At 40.8% G+C, this 23,810-nt stretch overlaps 1 protein-coding gene across 1 annotated transcript in view; it reads right to left on the bottom strand.

The window, feature by feature from the left end:
* AMN (amnion associated transmembrane protein) overlaps nt 1–23,810 on the bottom strand; it is a 110,130-nt gene that overhangs the window by 29,962 nt on the left and 56,358 nt on the right. Inside the window, exon 5 of the mRNA XM_070936180.1 lies at nt 2,429–2,516. Coding sequence (XP_070792281.1) covers nt 2,429–2,516 — 88 coding nt within the window. The remainder of the gene's footprint in view (nt 1–2,428; nt 2,517–23,810) is intronic.

Raw genomic sequence — 23,810 nt, 5'->3', positions numbered from 1 at the left:
AGATCTGGATGTCACCTCGATGAGAAGACTTCTTATAAATTGTAACATACAGCACATTTTATCTAAAGCATTCCAAAATTTTCACTGATTTTTTTCCTCCCATAGAAATCTGTCATTACATCTATTGTTATTTAGCCTAATAATAAAATTGAGGAAAAATTCAATTTATCTAATCTCTCTGAATTTACCCTACTTTTCATGAACAGGTATCCCATAGATGTGCAACTGGATTTATTAGAGTTTGTGTTTTATGTGTAGTGAAAACCTTATTTTTCAGAATGAATGTATTTGTAATTGTTCAGTTACTGCATAACAGGAATCATTGCTGAGGCTAACTGAGAAGCAGCAACAGTCTGGCAGTCTCCCTCATGCATGGCCATTACTTCTTCTTCCTTTCTGCCACCAGTTGCCACTGCTAAATTAATAAGAAGTAAAATAAGCAGGAGAAACACCCAAACTCCCTTTGACTTTCCTGGGCCAATTTATGATGTGTAAGGCAAGGGAATGAGGATTCTGAGAAAGTTGTCTTTACCAAAAATTGAACCTCTCCATGTTATGCAGAACTAACATTTTTCTTATGACATGTATTTCCCAGCATTTTGACTTTCTTGGCCATTGTCCATGCTTTCTAGGTGGAAAATATCCAACCTTGGATACCAGATTGGTAAAAGTTGAGCTGTAGCTTTGAACAAGATGCAGTTGTTGGATTACTGCATTATTTTTTTTTAGAGCAAGCAAGCCCTGCTGGTGACAAAAGATTAGAGTCATCATACTGTAGTATGGCAATATTTGGTTTATTGCCTCAGACGGTTTAATAGAACACTACCTAGAACTTGACTGGAGCTGCTGGAGAGAATTTTCCATAAATATGATATGTGAATAGGCCTGTGGGAAGCTAAGATGACAGTAAGCATGACAATTTTATTAGTAATATATTAACCATTTTTTCCACAGCCATCACTTTTTTACAAACATGCCAACTATAACTGAATATCATAATTCCTCTGCTAGGGAATTATAGTGCATGAGGGCTATTATACACAGTATATTACTGAAATTCATATTTAATTCATTAACAACTTTCTATTTAATATTTATGAAGCTGTCGTGCATCTACGCATGAACCAGTATACTCACAAGAACCCAAAGTCCTTCCTATGGGGCTTAATATTCCCGAACTGCATAGGACATGGGATTTTCTTTTACAGATAAAGCTTCCACATCCTCTTCCTTCAGAGGAATATCAACTACAGCAGTGGTCCCCAACCTTTTTATCGCCGCGGACCAATCAGCCTTTGATAATTTTACCGTGGCCCGCTGAGCGCGCGCAGGGGTGGAGGCTTTGGGCCACACGTGCGTACCTGCGCGGGGCTCTCTTCCCTGGAGCCTTTGCGCACGGCCCAGGAGCTTTTGCGCACGGCCCAGGAGCTTTTGCGCACGGCCCAGGAGCCTTTGCGCTGCAGCGTTCATGTCCCCCGGCCGCTGCGCGGCCCGGTGCCAGGTACTCCACGGCCCGGCACCGGTCCGCGGACCGGGGGTTGGGGACCACTGAACTACAGTATATAGATTGCAGGCAATTGACTTCCCCATTTACTCAACACAAGGAACTATTTCTCTGTGATATCTTTCTCTATGCCCCACATCTCACCACAAATTCCTAATTGATTAGAATTAGTTGAATCCCATATTCAATCACCATGTCCTCCTACTCAAAAGTCAAATATACTATATTCTAAGCTTGCTTATGCAACACATGATGTAAGCACCTTTGCAACTAATTTGCAACTTCACTGTATGAGATGTTGCTTCCTCAGTGTTTCTCAGCCATGTCAACTTTAAGTTGTGAGACCTAGCTAAAATCATTGAAGAAACGGACAGAATTATATTGCGTGTAACAGGGTTATGGTATGCTTAAATCCACTGCAATCAATTTGGTTAGATGGATACAACTTAATGTGCAAGAACCCACAAAGGCTATTAACTTTATTATTCAACAGTCCAAAAAGATTCCAAGACTTGGCACCAAATCAAAACCAATATATTTCTTTAAAGAAAAGCCTTGAAGCTTAAAAATGCAGATTTCAATATCACCAGTAGAAATTTAAAAAAATTCAATAAGCTGGTGTATCCTCTATGTGAGTTGCCCTACAGCAAATGCAGTGGTAGCAAGAACAAACCTCTTGCCCATAACACCTCCACCAGAAAAAGTCTCAAAATATATACCTGGCCAGTGTTGATAATTTCCTTCATCTTCCTCCCACTACGGAAAAGAAAGCTCTGATAATAATTCCAAAAACTTTGGAGAGCTCCAGGGGAAAGTTTATTATAACTAGAAAAGTGACTCAAATGAACAGAGGCACAACTGAGGAATAATCATCTCATAGTGCTTATTTTGCATGACTAATTAATGGTTGGCTGAGCACAATACCTGTCTCACATCCTGGACTGTAATTGCCGTTGAAAGCTGCAAACCCAGCAGCGGGGGCCATAATGAATTCTCCATTCAGTGGAAGGTACTAAGCAGCAAAACAGAATAAACAAAAGGCATAAATTTTGCAATTTCTCTCTGGGCTGAACTGCTGAAGACCAGCTATGCCCATAATGTACCATTAACTACAATCTTCCCCAGTTTGTATTATTCAGAAGCACTCTCCAAACATCATCAGTAATGGCAATATTGACTCATTTATTATTTATACAATATTTCCATTTGAAATTAAAGGCAGCCAGTCTTAATTATTCTGACAACCACTATTTTGATATAAGGGAAGGTGACTTTTTTCTCTTAGGCTGCACAATTCAGTGTGACCTGGGAGAGTGTGGATAGGTGGAATATAATATAACATTCAGAGAATTCTTAACCTGAAAGTTGCAGAGCTCCCCTTGAAATTTTCTATCATTGCCCATAATTCATTTTAATAAGAAAAGAAATGCTGTAAAATCCAAAGGTCTACTCAGATACAGGATGCCATTCTTCAGGGTCAGAAAGAAGCAGATGAACTATAATTACAGGGGCCTTTTCATTTCAAATGGAAATATGATTTTTTTAAAAAAACAGTACATTATGTAGTACAAGCCAAACCAAGTCTCAAAATTGTGGGCAAAAAGGAACAGGTCTGGTTTTCTTTTTTGTATTTGATGATCTACATAATGGCAACTCGGAGATTACAGATGGCCCTCAAATATTTAAGATGCTACATCCCTACTTCCAAATCTACTGGAAAGATCTGCTAGCTTTTAAAGCAAGGAGACAGCATGTGAAGAGCATCTTCTGCAAGTGCCCTTTTCCATAGCACAACTGTGGTAGCCATGCTAGCTTACCATTAACAGGAATAGAAATATTCAGGAGGATGTGACTATCAGTGGCTCCCATTCACAATGTTAGTGCCGTGAGCTCTAATGCTGGAGGCATTTGGTCTTTATTTTGTTCTTTCTAATGGTAGGGCAGGAGGCGCGATGGCTCAGCTGTTAAAGATGCTGAGCTTGTTAGCTGGAAAGCAGACAGCCAGGTTTGAAACCCAAGCGCCATGCAACGGGGTGAGCTCTCGTTCCTGCCCCAAACTCCTGTCCACTTAGCAGTTTGAAAGCATGCAAATGTGAGTGGATTAATAGGTACCACTTTGGTGGGAAGGTAACAGTGTTATGTGCACCTTTGGCATATAGTCATACTGGCCACGATCACAGAAAATGTCTTCGGACAAGGCTGACTTCCTTGGCCAAGAAACAGAGATGAGCACTATGCCATAGAGTTGGACACAACTGGACAGGGAAACCTTTACCTTTAATGGTAGGGATGGCCCCACCATCACCTGGCTTACAATGTTCTAAAAGGTTGCGTTTGGGTTGACTTATCAACCCAAACATCAAGAGCTGATTTTTCTCTGAACTTTTCTCCTTCTGTCCTTTTATCCAATCTTCTCTTCTTTTCCAAGCCAACAGATGGAATGCAACCAATACTCAAACTCAATTTGAGTTTGAACTCAAGGATGGCAGCACAGCCTGGAGAAGTAAAGATCAGTTGGATCTGGGTTCCTAATAATCAAAGGGCTTTGATATAATTACGTCTACAGAATTTTTTCATAATCTGCCCTTCCTTTCCTAAGCATTTCAACATTTATTCATATTCAAAACTCTGGGTTTTTTTTTAGTGTCTCTAGAAAGTTAGATTCTCAGGGAGAAGGTCGTTTACTGCATAGCCATTTACCAACTTCATAAATCATAAAAAATGCATAATGCATCACACGCAACTGCAAGAAATATAAGCACCAGTGTTAACAAACAGCTGTAAGTACTGTAATATCAATATATCTTTCCAAACTGCAACTAAAGAAGATGATCTTTCTTCGTTTCCTAAATAAAAGTGAGGAGCAGCCATCTTAGCCCCAAAGAGAATAGAATATCACAGACTGAGGCAATCACAGAAAAGGTCTCCTAAGCCATTCGGACAGAGCAAATCAAAAACACATCCCTCTAGGTCAGGGGTGCCAAACTCAAGGCTGGATCCGGCCCATGGGGTGCTTATATCTGGCCCATGGGACCACCCTGGAAATAGAGAGGGACTTGCCCATGGTGCCTCTGCCAGAGAAAACGGAGCTCAGGAGGGTCGTGCATGGCCCTCGCAAGCTCTGTTTTCGCTGGCAGAGGGTTGCAGGAGGCTGATGCAGCCGGAAATGGAGCTCAGGAGCCCATTTTTGCTAGCAGAGTGCTCGGGCCACCACAGGCACCCACGACACGAGTGATGTCGAGCTGGCCATGCCCACCCCGGCCACATCCACCCCAGCCCCCCGAGGTCAAACACAACCCTGATGCGGCCTTCAATGAAATCGAGTTTGACGCCCCTGCTTTAGGGAGTCACAATGTGCTGTTTAGACAAGTTTTTAAAGCATTTAACACCAGGAAGGTTACATGGTCTTTCTCAAGCTAGCTGTCTAATGATACCTTTTTAAAGGGTGGAAATGGAATAGTCCCTATTCATAAACACCGGTACTCTGCAGACATAATGCCAAATCATAGCTAGGCGCTTACACAAGAGACTTGTTGCAGAGAAATTCCCTCTCATTATGGTACAGAGCAAATCAATGCTTGCTTGATGCTTCTGAACCAAGAAGTGATAGATTAGTCTGGCAACCACATCCACATGCTTTGCATAAGGATGCATCTACCTATGCATTTGAAAGAAAAAGAGACCCAGACATCAGAGACTTATTGCTAGATGGGCAAACAGCCTACCTTATCGTGAAGCAAGCTACTAAGCAGAATATGATAGAGAAGAGAAGATATAAATACCAGGTTTATTAAGCAGCTAGAAATTATAATTTGATATTTTATTTAAGAGCAGCCATTATTTGTCCATGCTAAAACTAATGTTTGCACCATCACATTCGCCTTTTTCAGGTGTTCAAAATACCCATTACAGCAGGAGGAAAGGGTGCCAACTTTGCCATCATTTTTCTGTACTTAAAACTTATGATGTCCTGGAAGGCCTAAAAGTGGCAGTAATGACTCATGTATGACTGGGAACTCTGTAACTGGAATGTGGGCATAGTTTTTGAAACCTTCACTGTCTGCTTAGAGAGCATTGGGTTGAAGCATTTTGGCACTTCCAGATGAGTACAGGTTGTCCTCGACTTACAACAGTTCATTTAGTGACCGTATGAAGTTACAATGGCACTGAAAAAAGTGACTTATGACCAGTGGTGGGATTCAAATAATTTAACAACTGGTTCTCTGCCCTAATGACTGGCTGGGTGGGCGTGGCCATGGTGGCCATGTCCAGGGGTGTGTGACAGGCAGCTCTTGACCTCCTGCACACCTCTGGGAGCAAAAAAGGGCCACGAGGGAGGGTGCACTGCACCCCCCTGCACTCCATTTTGGACCTAGTAGGCCTCCCTGCATCCTCCTGGGAGCAAAAATGGGCCACCGGGTGGGCACCGCACTCACCCCCGCACCCCATTTTGGGCCTAGTAGGCCTCCCTGCACTTACCTGGGAGCCAAAACGGGGCACATGGGGATTCCTGGAAAGGGCAGGGAGGAAAGGGGAGGGGCCAGCCAGCAATTTAACAACGTGTTCGCCTGAACCGGCCCGAACCAGTTGAATTCCACCACTGCTTATGACCATTTTCACACTTATGACCATTGCAGCATCCCCATGGTCATGTGATTTATTTTCGGATACTTGACAATTGGTTCATATTTATGACTCTTGCTGTGTTCCGGGGTCATGTGATCTAGTTTTGTGATCTTCTGACAAGCAAAGTCAATGGGAAACCCAGATTCACTTAACAACTGTGTTATTAATTGAACAACTGCAGTGATTCACTTAACACATGTGGCAAGAAAAGTCGTAAAATGGGGGAAAAACTCACCTAACAAATTTCTCACTTAGCAATATAAATGTTGGGCTCAATTGTGGTCATAAATCAAGGACTACCAGTAGATGTCCCATCTCCAGTCTTCTTGGATCCATTTTCAAAGGAAACTGAAACTGATTGTGCTTTATTTTTGCTTATTTCTAAATTAGAATTGAAGATTATTATTTCTCTACAGATAGGAGATCCTGCCCCTGCAGACATTTTCCCTTCTGTCTTGGGGGTAAAAGAATAGTAGGAAGAAGAACAGCAAGATAAAGAGTTACCAGCTTTGGGGCAATTTCAAGAGGTCCCTACCAGCTTCTCTGCATCTGGGATTTTCCCTTTACTCCCATATCTCTAATATCCAAGCTGTTTTGTGGATTTCCAGGTGTTTTAAGGACAAAAGCATATTGCTATGACACCACTTTAACCTAGATAGAAGTGTGAGCATCTTTCTCCCCCCTATTCAATGCCTTGAAATGACAACTTTTCATTCAAAGAAATAACCGAGACACACTGGAATTGTTTGTCAAGGCAGGTTCCTAGTTATAACATCAACCAATCGCCAAAGGACTCGGATTATGGCCAAAATGGGCCTCTACTTCCATTTGACATGAACATTTTTAGGATCTCCGGAGGGCAACATTTGAAGTAGTTGACCAACATTTCAGATGTGCCTCTGTCTCTGATAAGCTCAGAGCAGCCTACATGGGGGAAGGGGGTGCAGCAATAATTTCTTCCTCACAAATAATGCTAAATGTATTGTGGGGCTCATGTCTAGGTTTACCCATGTTCAAAAGCCAATTCTTTTAGTCACTGTTCCACAGCTGTCAGAGACGGGAAGTATTACGTGTTCTTAAAGTGGAACAATTCTATTAGATGTCATCTGTTATGCTGTGATTTTAATTTCATTCCTCTCAGAAATGAAAACCATTTTCATTTCGCTCTGCCTGCATCGTGCCAGCGTTGTCCTGCTCGCATGTCACCGACTGCATCATCAGAGCATGCTGTTCTGCAGTGCTGGAACCACTTGGGAGTGCTGCAAAAGGGCTTGTTCGCAATCAAGCCTGCGCGGTGTTGCTGATTGGAGGTAACGCTCGACTTTGAATTTCTTCTCCTGCCATAAACCGAGGCTGAGTACCTTTTAGCTACCCTAGCACTGATTGATGTCTCTGAGATGTATACAGCTTTTTAATATAGAAGCTTCCTGCAAGGCTCTTTACATTAATGCATACCTCTGAGATTAAAATTGGAAATAGGAAAGAGTGGAGAGAGAGAGAGGCAGATTCTAACATTTCCCAGTTATTACTTTCCATCTGTTCATGGTCTACTCTTCTCTTTTCATGTGTTTGCCAGTTCTTACCAGAAGGTGGCAGCAGATTGTCAGACCTATCTTATAAAGCTTACATGGAATAAAACATTATTTCTGTGTTCAGTTGAGGTGAAATGAGGAAGAGGAAAGGGAATCTAAGGATAAGAGGTTTGCCAATAATTGCTGGCTACTGAATCTATGCTCAGAGGAGAAAAAAAAAATCAAAACCCAAAGCAAACATATACCTGACCTTTTCATACAAAGAGAAAATTGGTCCTGACTAGGCTGTCTTCAGATTTGAGGAGACTGTCAAGTTGTTTCAGAAAAAAAGACCGAACTGGATTTTGCACAGAATGTGTTTGCTAAGAGAACAGTCTACCCCAGCAGCAAGCTCATATGGCATTCTTTGAAGGATGAATAAAATTGGAGATTGGATTTTGATTGGCTGTTTCAGGAATAGAAGACCTTTTCCATTCATGGAAGGAAGCACTCAATGGAGGCTCCTCACTGAGAAAAGAGCAAAGGGGACCCCTGTCATGATGCTCCAGATGCTTTTGCAATGCTCCATAGTAGCTTTTCAGGAGGCACATTTTTCTATTCTCAACTCTACCAGCCCTTATTTGAATGTTTAATGAATAGTAGCATCACTGCTGCATTAACCAAAGTTGCATTGCAGTTATCTTATTGGCAACAAGACATATTTTAGTCACAGTACTTGGGGAAAGTATTATATACTCCATTTTAAGGCAATGGTGGTCTGCCATTGGTGGCTTCATTATATTAAGTATACTATTGCACTAAGCCATAATATGATTAGTTCAGTTTTTATTCTAGTATATTGTGCTGTTGGAAACCCACCCCTCCCCTAGAAAAATGAAATATTTTAGAATATACTAAAAAGGCAGAATATTTCCCCCTAAAAGGGAGGCAGAAACTCATTTCCCCCCACCTTTGTCAATGGGCCATTAAGGCCTCAGCATCCCATCTGCAACACAAAGGACCCATCTAGCAACAGAAACTCACCACATGGCACCTGGGAAGATTACATCAGCCAGCAAGGCCAGCTAAGACCCCCACCCCCTGAGAGTCTGACAACCAATCAGGATACTCTTCCTGTGCCCCAGGAAGTTCAAAGCCAGAGAGGGGGTATAAAACCCAGGGACTCTCAGCATCTTTGCCATTTCGGCTCAGGAACTCAAACCATGTGATCGTGTCCACCATTAAACCATCTTTCCAAGCAGTCTCCATGTTTCCAGTGTCTTTTCCCCCACTTGGAACTGAACCCAGATGGACATTTCTTCCAACAATGCGAAATCTGCCAATTGTGATTTACTGAATACCAGTGTTATACAGCCCTTTATTGTAGTTTACATATACAAATATAGTTAAGGAGAAAGCTAAAAAAAAGTGTTTCTGTTAATCTGGCACTGGTCTAACTACAACTGCATATCTTTTACTATATGCCGTGCAAAACACATGGACAATTCTTGGGCTGATTTTCACTCTCAAGTTTCTGAATAGCACAGTAATTACAACATTTACCGACATGTAGTACTTCACCAGTTTGTAGCTCTAACAAGATTTTTTTTTAAAATTACTATTTTTTTTCCCCTGAGCTTTCTTGCTTATAGCTGTTAAACTTTAATTAGTTTAGTGGTACATCAAGCCCATTGGAAAAGTGGGTAGCTCTCAAAAGTAGTAAAAAAAGATTTTTAGTGGTTTTTGAATTGAGGGAGTGTTATAACTATTATATAACTGAGAAAGCCCTCAGAAGTGCATCAACTTATTGAGACAGAGCAGGGAATATGAAGTGAGAGAATGTGTCTGCCTTTTATCAAAGTGCAGGAGGGTGGATATCTAGTAGAAAGCAAAGTCTAACTGACAAATGAGATAGCAACTCTTGAGCCAGCACAAGCTAGAAAATACTCTTTCTACTTTGGAAAAGGGAAGTAACGGCAGAGGTCACATTCTGCATGGGAAGTAGAAGGCAATGTTCATTCCTACCTTCAAGAAATGGTTGGAGGCCTAGATTTGTGACAGAATAACTTGGAAATGTGGATATGCTCTAAGTATTGCTCTAAATATTCAAGACAGTGTTATAATAATTCGTAAGGTAAAGGTAAATGTCCCCCTCGCACATATGTGCTATTCGTTCCCGACTCTAGAGGGCGGTGCTCATCTCTGTTTCAAAGCCAAAGAGTCAGCGCTGTCCAAAGACGTCTCTGTGGTCATGTGGCCGGCATGACTAAACACCAAAGGCGCACGGAACGCTGTTACCTTCCCACCAAAGGTGATCCCTGTTTTTCTACTTGCATTTTTTATGTGCTTTCGAACTGCTAGTTTGGCAGAAGCTGGTAACGGGAGCTCACCCCGTTACGCGGCACTAGGGATTCGAACCGCTGAACTGCCAACCTTTTGATCGACAAACTCAGCATCTTAGCCACTGAGCTACCACATCCTTTTCATAATAATTAGTACTTAATCCCTAAACTATATTGGATGTTTCTGCTGCTTTATTCCAAAACGCTGTGGAATGGTAGCTGCCTTGGTTTTCAGATTTTCAGGAAATTGACCTATTTGCTTAGAACTCTGATCTATTGCAAAAGTTTGGGGTGATTTATGTTGAGTGGACAAAATTCATGCCAGATATTGACCAGATAAATTGATATTCATCTTTGCCATGGCCTGGAAATAATTACTGGCTTCTTATTTAAAATAAGAATAATCATTCTTCCAAAATACAGCTTAGTTACCAATAAATGATCCGTTGCACAAGGCACTACAAAAAAAAAAAAAATGGATGAGACTGTTTACGCCAAAGGTGAACAGCCTGATATTCCAGGCTAACTGTGACCTGGAAGGCACTCTATACTGTCAAGAATGTCATCTCTCCTCCAATCACTGACTTCCATCATGTTTTTGCCCTGGGATCAAGCTACCTGCTCCTTCTAAAGGGGACTAGGGAATGAATGATTTGTTTGTTTGTCTGAGGAACAGGTAAAATATTGGACTTATTTTTACATATTTTCATTAATAAAATAATGAAATAGTATATCTTTTTCTTTTTTAACCAGGTGAAATTGTTCTACAAGTATTTCTTTCCAACACAAGAAGAACTTTCTGACATGGGCTGATGGATTGCCATAGCCAAAATTCATACTGTATTTATCTGAAAAAAATATTTTCTTCAAGTCATTTCTGAACTAGATGGATCATTTTAGATTTATTAAGAATATTGTAATGTATGGAGTTTAGATTTTTTTTTTTTGCTTCATCTTCCTTTGTGGGCCTGTTTGTTTGTATCCTAAATTCAAAGTTGGCTTCTTTCAAATAAATATGATATTGTACATCCAAATCAGGAGATATCCTCATGTGATACTGTGACTCTTGACAGTTCTAAACAGAGCCTATTTTGATAAATTTAATACTTGGGCTGAATCACATCCACCCTATTTATCATAATAAATAAGCCTTATTTATCAGAAACTGCTGACACTTCAAAACTATTTGTTTCAGATTTGCATGAATAAGATTGACAAGAGGGTATAAATTATTAGCTTAAAAGAATGCAGTCTACACAGATATAAAAATATAAAAACTACTTAACAAGCCTATGTACATGTCAAGCTTTCTTTATCTACAAATATTGCCTTTCTGCATTAAAAAGACATTCAAAAATAAAATGCAATTTGGCTTCCATTCTTATTTATGTAATTGGACATTTCCCACCCTGTAGTTTGGATTAGTTTGGAAATATCTCCCTTCAGTCCTTCATTCCACATACTGTAGTGGTGCAGTGGTTAGAATGCACTACTGCAGGCTAACTCACTGCTCACTCCAGGAGTTCGATCCTGACTGACTCAAGGTTGACTCAGCCTTCCATCCTTCTGAGGTCAGTAAAATGAGGACCCAGATTGTTGGGGGCAATATGCAGACATTTGTAAACCACTTAGAGAGGGCTGTAAAGCACTATGAAGCGGTACATAAGCCTAAATGCAATTTTGCTATTGCTACTGCAATTCCAAAGCATTAACAAGTTTGATAAGCTTATTTATCAACCCTAGTATAAAACCAAGTTCTGCAAAATTCATGGCTGATTCCTGTCTCCAATAGCTAATGGTTTCTCCTGGATTTGGATTTAGTCTATGTTATTTTTGTTTCATGATCTTTATTAAAAAAATATGATAGTAAAAGCACATACAAGCTAAAGTTAAAAAAGAAGAAATAGAAAGAATAAAAAGTGCAAAGAAATAAAGAGAAAAAAGCAAAAGATAGTAAGAAATATATGTGAAGTTATGTCCAATCTTCATCGTAATAAGTAAAAACAAATTTGATAACTCTTTATCCCCTAAGGTAACATTAAATTTTTTTTTCTTTCCATAACTCATCCCTTATCTATATGCAAATCCATACAACTAGACACAAGGACAATTTTTCCCCGATTACCATTATTCTGCTTAACAACTAATTCCCACAACGCTGTCAAATAATTTACTAAGACTGTATTACTATTATTCTTCTCTTCCTTACTTGTATCTTTCTCTTTCCACTTATTACTATAACCATGTTGCTTGTATCTTTCAATTATATTGTTTTTATTTGTTTCCTAGTATGATATTATAGCTTATCAGTAACCTTGACTATCACTAAGCATTGTATCTTTTTATTCTTGATGAATGTATTTTATTCTCCTTATGTACTGTACACCGAGAGCATATACACCTAAGACAAATTCCTTGTGTGTCCAGTCACACTTGGCCAATAAAGAATTCTATTCTATTCTATTCTATTCTATTCTATTCTATTCTATTCTATTCTATTCTATTCTATTCTATTCTATTCTATTCTATTCTATTCTATTCATCTTCAACTTTTCACTCTTTGTGTCAGGAAAAAATCCATAAAGGGTTACTAGAACTTTATGAAAACATGGTTTAATCAAACAAGTCAACTTCATAGTTTTTCCTTTTACTTCTACAGTTTTGCTCTTTAATTCATTCAGATGTCATAGCATTTGTTCCTGCTCATTTGGGGAGGAACAGGCTTCGGCTCAACCCTGCCAAGTCGGAGTGGCTGTGGGTACCGGCATCTCGGTTCTATGGGGATGCTCCACCATTGGTTATAGGGGGTGAGGTGTTGCCCCCTATTGACAGGGCGTGCAACTTCGGCGTCCTCCTGGATTCACGGTTGTCTCTGGAAGATCATGTTACGACCGTGACCAGGGGGGCATTTGCCCAGATTTGTCTGGTGTGCCAGTTGCGCCCCTACCTGGACCGAGATGCCCTACGCACGGTCACTCATGCGCTGGTCACCTCCCGGATTGACTACTGCAATGCTCTCTACATGGGGCTGCCCCTGAAGACCATTCGGAGGCTTCAGTTGGTGCAGAATGCGGCCGCGCTGGTAGTGATGGGAGTGTCCCGACGCTCTCATGTTACACCCCTCCTGCGCGACCTGCATTGGTTACTGGTTGCCCTCCGTGTGAGATTCAAGGTGTTGGTGTTTACCTATAAAGCCCTTCATGGCTTAGGACCGGGGTATTTGGCGGACCTTCTGGGGCCAGCAACAGCTCCCCATTGCCCGGTGCGTTCCGACAGAGAGGGCCTACTCGGGGTGCCGTCGGACAGACAGTGTCAGCTGGCGATCCCTAGGGAGTGGGCCTTCTCTGTGGGCGCACCTACCCTCTGGAATCAGCTCCCCCTGGAGCTCCAGATTGTCCCCGACCTTCGCTCTTTCTGCCGCGAACTAAAAATGTGGCTATTTCACCTGTCCGGCCTGGACTGATGGGGGTTTTTTAAATGGATTTTAATTGATTTTAGGGATTTTATGTGTAACTTTTAACTCGGAGTTTTTGTTTTATTTTTCTGTTTATTGTTATGAGCCGCCCTGAGTCCTCTCGGAGAAAGGGCGGCATATAAGTCTAAACAAACAAACAAATAATTAAATAAATTTGATCTCTCTTTAATTTTAATTTTTCTTTTCTTTTTCTCAGTTTTCTGCAAAAACTTTATTGAGGCTCTTTTGTAAATTCAGTAAAAAGTCCTTATCAGGGTCATTCTGTCATCAATTCACTTTAGCTGACTTCTCCATTTTATAATCTACCCTTTTGTTATTATCCAGTATTTCTTGATATTTTTACACCAGGTGAAATTTGTTCCATATTTGTCATTCCTTTGTTCATATTTTTTAGACAAAGTCTATCCATAGAAGCTGACATCTATACCAGGGGTGGGTTCTACTTACCTTTACTACCAGTTCACAATGGGAAGCTTCTGCGCATGTGCAGTTTGTCTATTATGACGTCCGGGTGGGTGGGCAAAGCCTCCCACCACTTTTACTACCGGTTCGGAAGAACCGGACAGAACTGGGAGCAACCCACCACTGATCTATATGCTACTAAACTCTTGTACCTGTAACCTTTAAGTGGGTGAAATGTGCAGCATGGCAAAAACATTTTCAACCAACATACCCCAAATAATTTACAGACAGCTGGGACTCACTGCCAGCTTTCCACAAGGAAATTCAATAGGGAAGCCAACAGGAAGTTGCTCTCTCTCACACTGTTTTTGGCCTAAGCAACAACATGAATTGTTTGAGTTGATTAGGACAATATGTGAATTTAGCCACTGTAATTTATAAAAGAGTTTTAGAGTTCAGGAATATATATGAATTTAGTAGCTACATCTTTTTCAACAAACCATGATTAAATTACTTGTGTAACATGTGAATGCCTAGATTTCTGTATAATCTATCGCCAACCTATGGTAGTTTGGAATGAACACAAGATACGGCCTAATCTGGAGGTGACATTACAATTCCAACATTCCCTTGGATTGTTCCCATCATTCTTCACTTTTACAAGAAAAGCTGATACAAGCTTCCATTTTTTCCTAATTAACTTTTGAATGTATCCTATGTATTTTCAGACATTGTCTTAAATACCACCTTTCCCACCTCTGCATCAGTAGATAAATCATTTATAACCCGTCCATTTTACAAATTAACAATTTTATTCTCTGTTTCCAAATTAATTTTGTTTTTAATCTGGGTTTGTTATGATAGTGTAGTGCCTTGTTCCTTGTATTGTTTCTAGAGACCTTCTTCAGCCAAAGCAATTTAAAAATATTGTAATAAGTCACACAATCTAGCTAGAGTCAGGTGGATTTGTTAAATCCACTGAATTGTTCTAATTTAGAGAACACAGCTGTGGCCTGCTACTATCTAAGCTGACGCAGTGGCCCTTTAAATAGATACATTTTCTTCTCCAAATTTCATCCCATGTTATTAGATTTCCACAGCTTTACTTTCTCTTTCAGGCACAGGAAATTTCACAGTTAATGTTTGTGTATGGTAGGGGGAAAAGATGGATAACGCCGTGGCTGGCGGGATCACTTTCTCATACATCCATTTTTCAGCACACTGATTGATGTATGTTACTACAGCTATACTTTTTATTTTCTCCTCTCCCCAGAAGTCTTAAAATATGCTGAGCTGTCAGCATCTTTCTGTTTTCTCTCCTTAGCTGCCTTATAAAACTCTGTTTAGGACATGTTGACATTGATCCAACATTGCAGAAAATTCTGCCTCCTTGAGATTTATACCAAAAACTCCACGGAGCAAAGGCAAAGAGAGAACTTGGTTTTCTGGTACCTTATACAATAGGAAATCGTTCAGAAGAGCCCCTTTCCCTGGACAGACTTTGGGAAACCTATCCTTATACACAATAATGCTGCCCAAAGGGAAGGTCTCCAGTTGGTGTTGTGAACTGACCGTGACTAAGGCAGTAGTAGGTTTCAAATCCAGTCACTACCAGTTTGCTCGTGGGTGCACACGTGCTCACGTGTGTGTGCGCGATGCTTCTGCGCATGCGCAGGAGTGTCTGGGCAGGTGGGTGGAGCCTCCTGCTGCCGCCACTATCAGTTCGCCCAATCCGGGGCGAACCGGTAGCAACCTACCTCTGGACTAAGTCCATCATGAGACTGTCTTTTCCTTTCTCTGCTTCTTACTGAATTCCCAATTGGGTTAACAAATAATCAGTTTAATCTTGGTTTATGGAATTGGTTGGGTTTTGTAAAGCACACCACACCATAAAGTAGGCATGTATAAACTGAGATACCTCCAGCCTCAGGAAGCCAGGACTGAAAGTCTCGATACACTTCTAAAAGTTGTTATCAAAAATAACACTAAAGTACAATTATTAAAGTTAGGACTGGAAATTAGTCATTTAAATTACATTTGATTTTTTATCAAATTGCAGCGTAACTAAAATGAAGTTGTTTCTTTTTTTGTCTTGACCTGCTTGGGGGTTGTTTCCGACACAAGAATCAAAGATTGACATCAATCAATCTGAAAGGGCTTGTAAAGACTTAGTGGGGATTTGGGAAAAGCTTTTGTTAAAGAGGAATTAGTAATTGTACCTACTTATGACCAGATCAATGGCTCATTCTGAAAAGATATTTTGTATGTTTATGTGTTTTTAAAAATAAAAAAAAATTGTTCAAAAAAAGTAAAGACTTACTATGTATCTCTAAATCACTGCAAGTTGCACAAGATTCATGAAGCAAAACCATGTTATGGCTCAGTGCAGGGCTTCGAGACCAGCAAATAATGCAATGCAGGGGTGAAATGCTCCCGGTTCGGACCGGCTCGGGTGAGTAGGTAGTGATGGCGGCAGGCAGTTCAGAGAACCAGTAGCAAAAATCCCTGCCCCCGCCCCCCATGCCCAGCTGAGCCCCACGATCATCAGAGCCTTTTTTTCCTTTTAAATGGCTCTAACCAGCCAAGCTCTGATGACCCCAGCTGAGTTGCCTGATAATCAGGCAACTCAGCTTGGATCGCCAGAGCCATGTAAAAGAAAAAAAGTTTCTTTTTTTCTCCCCTCCCCCTCTCCCAGCCTCCAGCTTGCTTACCTTAGCTGCTGATCGCATGATGATCGCAATCCATGCATCAGCAAGCAACTGAATCTCCCTGCCTGCAATCAAACTCATCGGTGAGCAGCTCTTTCTGCCTGCCTGCCTTCCTGCCTAGACTTGTGAACTTCAACTCCCAGCAAAGCTGGCTGAGGAATTCTGGGAGTTGAAGTCCACAAGTCTTAAAGTTGCCAAGGTTGGAGACCCCTGTTCTAGTGGGTAAGTTTTTTTCCCCTTTGGGAGCTTTAAAAAAAATAGTTAATTGAGGTTTTTTTTAGTTGTTCTTTTTTTAGACCTAGTCATTTAAAGTTTAGGAAGTTTTAAATTTAGCTGCTTTTATATAAAAAATAAAAATAAAATAAAATAAAATAATATTTGTGCAGCTTTCTGAGATTTAGTGTGTTTCTGTAGTGTTTCACTCTAACTACATAAACACACAAAATCTCACAAAGCTGTATGTGGAATTTTGTGTGTGTAAAGTGTGAAAATTAGTTTTTTGGGCTTTTTCCGGTTTTCAAAATGGCAAGATTGGAAGAGCAATGCTTACAACAATGTTCAAGCATAGAATAGTTTTCATTTGGAAGAGGAAAGGAGTTAAGCATTTTAGCAGCACTTGTATTTTCTCTTTATTCTTCAGTGGAATATTCCCAATTTTATTTATTTGCTTATTTTTTTATAAAATTTATATAGCTGCCTGTCTCATACAAGGTGATTTTGGTAACAGACAATAAAACCAAAAATTAGAATAAAAAAACCAGTTAAAACAATTAAATAATTAACATAAGTAAAAACAAGACTATGAGAGGGTTAAATTAAGATTAAGAGGTTCAGCCAATGCATGGGTTCACTTCCCTCAGAAAATCTTCAGCCTGATGAAAAGAATCATGTTTTGAGCACTTTCAAAAATGTCACAAGGGTGGGGCTAATTTCACCCCAGCGGGGATGATGTTCCAGAGGGCATGTGGCTCAGCACAAAAGGCCCATTTCCTGGGTCCCATCCAGTGGTGGGTTGCTCCCGGTTCAGTCCAGTTCTTGCAAACCGGTATTAAAAGGGACGGGAGGCTCCGCCCACCCGCCCGGACATCACCATGGACGATCTGCACATGCGCAGAAGCACGCACGCTCCCATTGTGAACTGGTAGTAAAGGTAAGTAGAACCCACCCTTGGTCCCATCGGAAGAAACTCATTAGTAGATGGGATCCACAACATGCCACTTCTGTTGAAACTGATGGATCAGATAAATGTAATCAGGGAGAGGTGGTCCCTCAAATAAGATGGCCCCCTTTAAAAGTCAAAATCAACCCATTGAACTGTATCCAGAAGCAAACTGGCAAGCTAATGCATAACTGCTCACACCACTGCATTTTGCACCAGAAAAAGCTTCTAGATATTGTTGAAGAGCAGCCTTATGTGCAGCGTGTTAGGGTAGGACCGTGATGGCGAACCTATGGCCATATCTATGGGCACATGAGTGTTGCCCTAGCTCAGCTCCAGCACGCATGCACGCACCTGTCAGCTGATTTTCGGCCCTTCCACATCCACCGGAAGTCAGGAAATGGGCTGTTTCCAGCCTCTGGAGGGCTCCAGGGGTGGGGAAGGCCATTTTCGCCCTCCCCAGCTCCTAGAAAGCCTCTGGAGCTGGGGAGGGCAAATAACAGGCCTTCCGGTCCTACCAGAAGTCAGGAAACGGGCCATTTCCGGCCTCCAGAGGGCCTTAGGGGGAGTGGGGAAGGCTGTTTTCGCTCTCCCCATGCTCCTAGAAAGGCTCTGGAGCCTGGGGAGGGCAAAAAAACAGGCCTACTGGGCCCACGGTGCTATCGCATGCCAAAAGCGAGGGTCATGCGGGGGTCTCATTGAATTATGGGTGTGGGCACGCATGTGTGCAACCTCCCCGTGCTTCCCCCGCTTTTGGCATCACTGCTCTAAACAAACATTATTTCTTTCCTTTCCCCAAGCCCACATAGAACTCTATTATAGATGATTGCAAGAATTAAGATTGCATTACCTATTCTACTGTTTTCACCAATCAATAAAAAAACTTGCAGTGGTTTACATCCATACAGATAAATAACCATTCATTTAAAATGCTCATGGCAAAACAATTAAAAAATCAATAATCACAAACAATATAAAACAACAGCAACAACCAATAGGTAAAAGTATACAACCAAGGTACAAAAGCAAAACCTAGCAGATAAATTAATTTCAAAATAAAAATGATGGCCACAGTCAAACTCATTTCCAAATGTTCTACATAAAATTTTAGTCTTAAGCAACTCCTGTGATGATAAAAATGATGAGACAAGGTGGAACCAGCAATTGAGAAACAGCGCCTCCTGGCTTCCATTCCACTTACCTCAAGGCAAATGGAGTATAATCAAAAGTTTTTCCCAGGAAGAACATGCTACTGTAGATGGGCTGAGTCATGTAGGTGAATGCAGCCCTGCAGGTATAGGTTAAAAATAACAGTTGGCACTTATTGGTAATGATTGTAGAGCCTGAAGCACCCACCAATAATTAGGCTGCACTTCAAGATCATATACATGAAATCAGTGGTGGGTTGCCCCTGGTTTGGACCGGTTCGCAAGAACCGGTAGTAAAACTGGTGCGAGGCTCCGCCCACCACCCTGGATGTTCGTCATCAGTGATCTGCACATGCGATCCCATTGTGAACCTGTAGTAAAGGTAAGTAGAACCCACCCCTACAGGAAATGCCCTGAAGACTACATAGTACTAAATACAAATATTATACTTTTGCCCCTAGGTAGCTACTGGGAGAAGGGAAACAAGTGATCTCATATGCATCATGATACTCCTGCACAAGTGACTTAGATTATGTGATTTGCATGTTGTAATTGTGGCTTCTGCCAGATGCCTGTATTTTAATCTTAATTCTTACTTTGAGGTCCAAATGTAACATGGATAATTTTGCAACATTATCAGTACATTAGCACTGGCTTTAAAGCAGCAGTCCCCAAATTTTGGGTGCCAGAGACCGGTTCCATGGAAAAGAGGTTTTTCCACGGACCAGCAGGGGCGTGGTTTTGTGTGCTGCCTGCATCCCACTCGTGTGCATGGATGGGACTTCGCTTGTTTGTGTAGCCTGGATTTCTGGTGTGCCACGGATCAGTGCCGGTCCATGGCCCGAGGGTTGGGGACCCCAGTTTAAAGGAAAGGTTTGCACTTTAATTTATAAAAAAAATTTCTGGTCCATGAGATCAAGTATGAAAGACATGCAACAAGAAAAAGAAAAGAAAACATCTAAGCAGAAACAGAAAGTATCATTCTTTTCACCAATTTAGCTTTTCAAAGAATAGAATATCATATACTAACATCACTATTGTCTTTAGCATAAATACTCCCTTTTTTACCACCCTGTAGTCCTTATCCAGGGATGTGATGGCTCAGTGGCTAAGATGCTGAGCTTGTCAATCAGAAGGTCAGCAGTTTGAATCCCTAGCGCTGTGTAACGGAGTGAGCTCCCATTACTGGTCCCAGCTTCTGCCAACCTAGCAGTTCAAAAGCACGTTAAAAAATGCAAGTAGAAAAATAGGGATCACATTGGTGGGAAGGTAACAGTGCTCCGTGCACCTTCACATTTAGTCATGCCGGCCATATGACCACGGAGACATCTTCAGACAGTGCTGACTCTTCAGCTTAGAAATGGAGATGAGCACCGCCTCTAAAGCCAGAAATGACTAGCATGCATGTGCGGGGGAACCTTTACCTTTAGTCCTTATTCAGGGTAGAGTCAGACAACTTGATGTTCATTTTCCTCACCTCCAATTTTCTATAACTCAACTATTTTATTGGGGTGGGGCTTATTGAAAAAAACAGGCCAAGGGCTGGGTGATGTGGCAAATTAACTTAGAGGAAGACATTTTCAGCAGTGCTTGAACTACGTAAAACCCCAATGCCTCAGGGTAACAAGGAATCCCTTCTGCTCTGGAAACTAAATCCCCAGGGCCGGATTTTCCTATAGGCTAACTAGGCTTCAGCCTAGGGCCTCAAGATCAAGAGGGGCCTACATTCAAATTGTTAGCAAAATTAAAATTACACTTTCACTATAGGTGAAAGGGCCTCATAAGTGGAATAGCCTAGGGCCTCTTTTCATCTAAATCCGGCCCTGTAAATCCCATCTCTGGAGATTATACCTGGTGGTGCCAGATATATGTCCAAGAGAAAATCCAGAGTTTTTCTTGAATGTGATAGACCTATAGAATTTTGTGCAGTACTTGGTGCTCTTTGAACTTGGTTGTTTGTTTGCAGAGATTTCATTATCCAACTAAGTAACTTCATCAATGCTAGTGAGTATTGGGGGGGGGTGTTTGCTCCCTGTTTATATACAGGAGCTTGTCTGCTATTTTGGTGGGGATGTGGCTTTCTCCTCAGTAATTCTTTGATTAGGATTTTAATAGAAAAGAATATACATAGCTCAGAGTTGAACTGTAGGAATAACTATTAAGAGGTAATATCTTGCAGATGAACAGTTCATGGGATATCCATGAGAGTTTTGAAAAAGATACTTGGATGCTACGATGCGTCTATAGCTACAAAGATTAGTAAATGAAAGCAATGATTTTCGCAATCTATGGAAGCAAAAGTTGGATTTGAAGAAGCAGGATCAAAACAGTATTAACATTTTTGCATCTTAATGTTGGAGAAGACTCCTGGGAATGCCATGGGTAGCTAAGAAAGCAAACTAATGGATTACTGAACAATTCAACCAAGTTTCACTGACACTTGTCAATTGTCACTTGAGACACATTATGTGAAAACCTAACTCTCTGAAGAGACTCTAATGCTAGGAAAGGTGGAAGAGAAATAGAGGACTACCAGCAGCAAGATGGATGGACTCGGTTATAGTCATAATGGGTACTCTGATGGAAGACTTGAAGGACCAATTAGGGACAGAAAGTAAAGTGAAAAAATATTGCTGTATTGTAGGACCAAGTTTATAATCCCAATTTGAGAGGGGATAAATTCTGTAGAAATCAGTAGACCTATCCTTTGAGTACAGATGTTCTGGCAAAATCCTGGAGATGAGACTGCAATCAATCTCCCTTGAAACTATTATTTTCTTCTGATCAAAACATAGAGGAAAAACACTGTCATTTTTGCAGATAATGTTTAATATGTCCTCATCAAGATGCAAAACCAGGATCATGAATGAATCTTACTCCCCAGGCTGATATCTTCACTTTTTTTTTTTTTTTTTGCAGGAGTATCCTTTCCTTTGTTTGTTTTTATTAGACATATGCTAGCAAAAGTTAAATTCAGTGAACCTGTAGCAAAGTCAGTATAGCTTTTACATTGGTTTAAATTGTGCATACCTTATAAGAATAAAAATAGACAGCTTAAAAATAATGTTCCATTCCAAAGTGAGATTCTACAGATATCTCTATTTTTAACACAGACTCACAGTTATGATGAACAGTAATGAGTATTATTAATTGGAGTTAATTGCAATGTGGTAGATATGAATAGATGCAATTGCCATGTATAAATATTTTATGTCTTTACTTTAAACATGCAATTTTGTTACATACTTTGCAATGATTTAAATGAATGTGTTGTTTTTGCAGGTATGTGTATAAGGAAAAATATTAATTTATCTAAACACTGTTCTCTTCCACAGTAATCCCACAGCAATTCTAATGATTGGGCTCCCTTGAATTACTATATAAAATGGTTAGATATTGGGGGGGGGGCAGAGGGAAGGTCTCTTTCATCTGATATTATTAGGTGTAGGGTTTCCTGCCTAAACAGGGGATTGGACTAGAACAGAGGTTAGCAACCCACGGCATTGGAGCCGCATGTGGCTCTTTCATCCCTCTGCTGTGGCTCCCTGTTGCTGGTCGGCTCCACAATTGATAGAGCTTTCAGTTAGGACAGGTAGAGGAAAAAGGATGCCGTGCTAGGAGGAGACTCTATGGTGGGGGAACCGGACTTCTGGTCGGCTCCAGAATTGAATGGGGAGCTTCCGGTTAGGACCTTTGTGGCTCTTTGAGTGTTTAAGATTGCCGACCCCTGAACTAGAAGACCTCCAAAGTCCCTTCCAACTCTGTTATTCTATTCTATTCTATTCTATTCTATTCTATTCTATTCTATTCTATTCTATTCTATTCTATTCTATTCTATTCTATTGTTCTATTCCATTCCATTCCATTCTAATTATTTAAAACAAAGAAATGTCTAGAAGATGCAAAGGACAATAGGTCCAGTCGTTGCAAAGAATAAATGACTTTTAAAGTAGCCTTAAAACGTTCACTGTTACTTGAGAGAAGTTGCTCATCTAGTGAATTAAACCTCTTAAGGAAAACAAGGCTTCTTTCTTTTCCTTCTGGATCATATACTTAATTCAATTCAATTCAATCTGCATTTTCTATAGCTTTTCTCTTCCCATTTTTTCCCAGTACAGCTCCATCACCTCCTTGCTACATTTCTATCCTTGGTTTCTTCGTTGTTGGTTTCTTAGAAGGCAGGAGGGGAATGTGTATTGGCATGTGTGTAATATATGAGAGAGCATGGTTAACATACTGTATGTGGGGTGAGGAGAATTAATGTTTGCTATAATGTAATTTCTTATTTCATAACACTTCATTTTAATTAGAAGTGTTTAATTGAATTATTTATTTTTATCTCGACCCACGTTTTGGTGGAGTGTGGTTTCTAATAGGTAAATAGATGATAGATAGTTACATAGATAGATGGTTAGATAGATAGATAGATAGATAGATAGATAGATAGATAGATAGATAGATAGATAGATATAGATTGACATAGATATATAAATATGCCCAGTGGTGGGATTCTGGGAGTTCTAGGGGCCAATAAATTACAAAAAAACACTGAACCCTTTGTTAAATTGCTGGCTCGCCCCGCCCCTTGCCCCGCCCCTCCGCACTACTATTTATTCCCAATAAATGGGGCGAGCAAGCCAGCAATTTAACAAACGGTTCAGTGTTTTTTTGTAATTTATTGGCCCCGCAGCACACCGAACCATTTGTTAAATTGCTAGCTCGCCCGCCCCTCGCCCTGCCCCGCCTCCCACCCGCGCGGTGCCAGCCTACCGTAGCCAGGGGTAGGCAATTGTGGCTCTTTTACAACCTGTGGACTTCAACTTCCAGAATTCCTGATACAGTTTGGCTGTCTCAGGAATTCTGGGAGTTGAAGGCCACAGGTTGTAAAAGAGCCACAATTGCCCACCCCCTCCCTAGCCTGAGTTCCGCTGCCTG

The sequence above is a fragment of the Pituophis catenifer genome, unplaced genomic scaffold (genome assembly GCF_029215685.1).
Source record: "Pituophis catenifer annectens isolate HBS135680 unplaced genomic scaffold, rPitCat1.0.hap2 SCAF_1, whole genome shotgun sequence".
NCBI lineage: Eukaryota > Metazoa > Chordata > Lepidosauria > Squamata > Colubridae > Pituophis > Pituophis catenifer.
This window is presented reverse-complemented; position numbering and strand designations above follow the sequence as displayed.